The sequence below is a fragment of the Myotis davidii genome, unplaced genomic scaffold, assembly GCF_000327345.1.
Source record: "Myotis davidii unplaced genomic scaffold, ASM32734v1 scaffold181, whole genome shotgun sequence".
Lineage (NCBI taxonomy): Eukaryota > Metazoa > Chordata > Mammalia > Chiroptera > Vespertilionidae > Myotis > Myotis davidii.
The window spans coordinates 2,379,220-2,380,906 of record NW_006291504.1 but is presented as its reverse complement, the minus strand read 5'-3'; the positions used below and the strand labels follow the sequence as shown (position 1 = coordinate 2,380,906).

The following is a 1,687-nucleotide window of genomic DNA, read 5'->3' as shown; positions in this document are numbered from 1 at the left end:
CCTGGCACAGCCGTGGGCCATCGTCCAGGTGGGCAGACTGCTGAGCGCGGGGCCAGAGTGGGGGGGTGTCCGAGGCGGGGGAGGGCGGTTTCTTATGGGCAGACATACCCTGCAGGCCAGGGCGGTGAGGACGAAAGCCAGCACTCCCCTCCTCTGGGCACAGAGCGGACGACCTCCCTCCCCATTTGAAACTGGGCACGGCCACGTGACTCCCGCCCCCGGCTCAGCGGCTTTGTGCCGGCTCTCCTGACCGTGCGGGGCCAGCAGAGGCCGCGCCCGCCCCGCACACCGGCCCGCCAGGGAGGCCACCGCCGGCTCCATGCCCACCAGCCACGTCCGGCCGCCTGGAGCTCTTCCCGTCGGGGGTGCTGAGTACCACACCCCACCACCACGGCTGCACCCCGAGACCCTCGGTGCGAGTCGGGGGCCCCGAAGAGCGCCTGCCCACCGGGTGTGGGCGTGGGCCCAGGCACTGACCTGCAGCTCGGTCTGGAAGAAGAACTTCTGGGGGCACTGCGCGCAGTCGTAGATCTTGTCCTCCTGCCCGTGCACCGCGAAGATGTGCTGCTGCAGCTTGTTGGCCTGGACGAAGACTGCACAGGGACAGGGCCTCAGCGCAGGGCGGGGACACCAGCCCGCGCCACTCACAGGCCCAGCCTGGACACAGCCGGCCTACAGGGGCTACTGGGGCTCACACCAGGGAAGCTGAGCTCTGCCGCCTACGGGCTGTGCAACCTTGGGCAAGTCACTTAACCTCTCTGGGCTCCGTGTCCTCGTCTGAAAAATGGGGACCTTTAAAGGGTGTAGCTCACGGAGCATCTGGGAGGCTCACCTGGGTTAGCTGAAAAAATGCTTCAAAGATGGCCTGGCACGTAATGAGGCCAGTGAATGCCATCATCTGCCAGGTGCCTGCCACGCGTGGGCTCCTGGACCAGAGCACAGGCCCGTAAGGCTGGCGCTGCCATTGTCCCATTTTACAGAAGGGAAAACTGAGGCCCCGGGAATGTTCGGTGGCGCGTCCCAGGCCCCAAGGCTGGCGGGTGGCGGGGCCGAGACGAGTTGCACGGGCTGAGCCCAGCGCCTGGGACAGGACGGGGCTGGATACACGGATGGCTATGCTTGCTGCTGAGGGTTGTCGGCGTCCTGGTCCCCACACAGAGGCCCGTGTCCTGGGCCAGCAGACCTGGGGCCCCTCGGAGCCAGCCCCCACCCCAGTCCACAGAGCGTGATGGAACAGAGGGGCGGGGCTCCTAGGTGGAGGGGGAGGAAGGCCTGAGGGCGTGAGTTTGCGGGCGTTCCCACGGCCGAGCCCCTTCCTCTGGCCTGTCAACAGGCGGGTCACCCACCCGCTTCCCCGGGGCGGGAGCCCAGGCGCGCAGCAGGAGGCGGCCCTGAAGCAGCTGTGTGTCTGGGAGGTGAGCACTTCAGAGGTGCCCCCCGCCGGGCGCCCTCCCCAGGGTGGGCTTCCTGCCTGGCAGACGGCAGATGTTGGGGGAGGCAGGGGGAGGCCAGGCTCCCTGCGCACACCGGCTGCCATCTGGGCAGCGGAAGGGGGGCCGGCAGAGCCCCCAAGACCGGACTGGGGCTGGGACGGACAGCCGCTTGCCTGGGCCGGCAGCCAGCCTGGGGGCTTGACCAGCAGAGCTGCCCTTGACCTCTCCAGCCGGAGCATGGAGGGAACACGGCT

General features: G+C 68.6%; 1 protein-coding gene across 1 annotated transcript in view; it reads right to left on the bottom strand.

Moving 5' to 3' along the window:
* The window catches only part of ZNF521 (zinc finger protein 521), a 204,678-nt gene that overhangs the window by 24,240 nt on the left and 178,751 nt on the right, over positions 1–1,687 (bottom strand). The window contains exon 6 of the mRNA XM_015564690.1: positions 478–593. Within this exon, the coding sequence (XP_015420176.1) occupies positions 478–593 (116 nt within the window). The remainder of the gene's footprint in view (positions 1–477; positions 594–1,687) is intronic.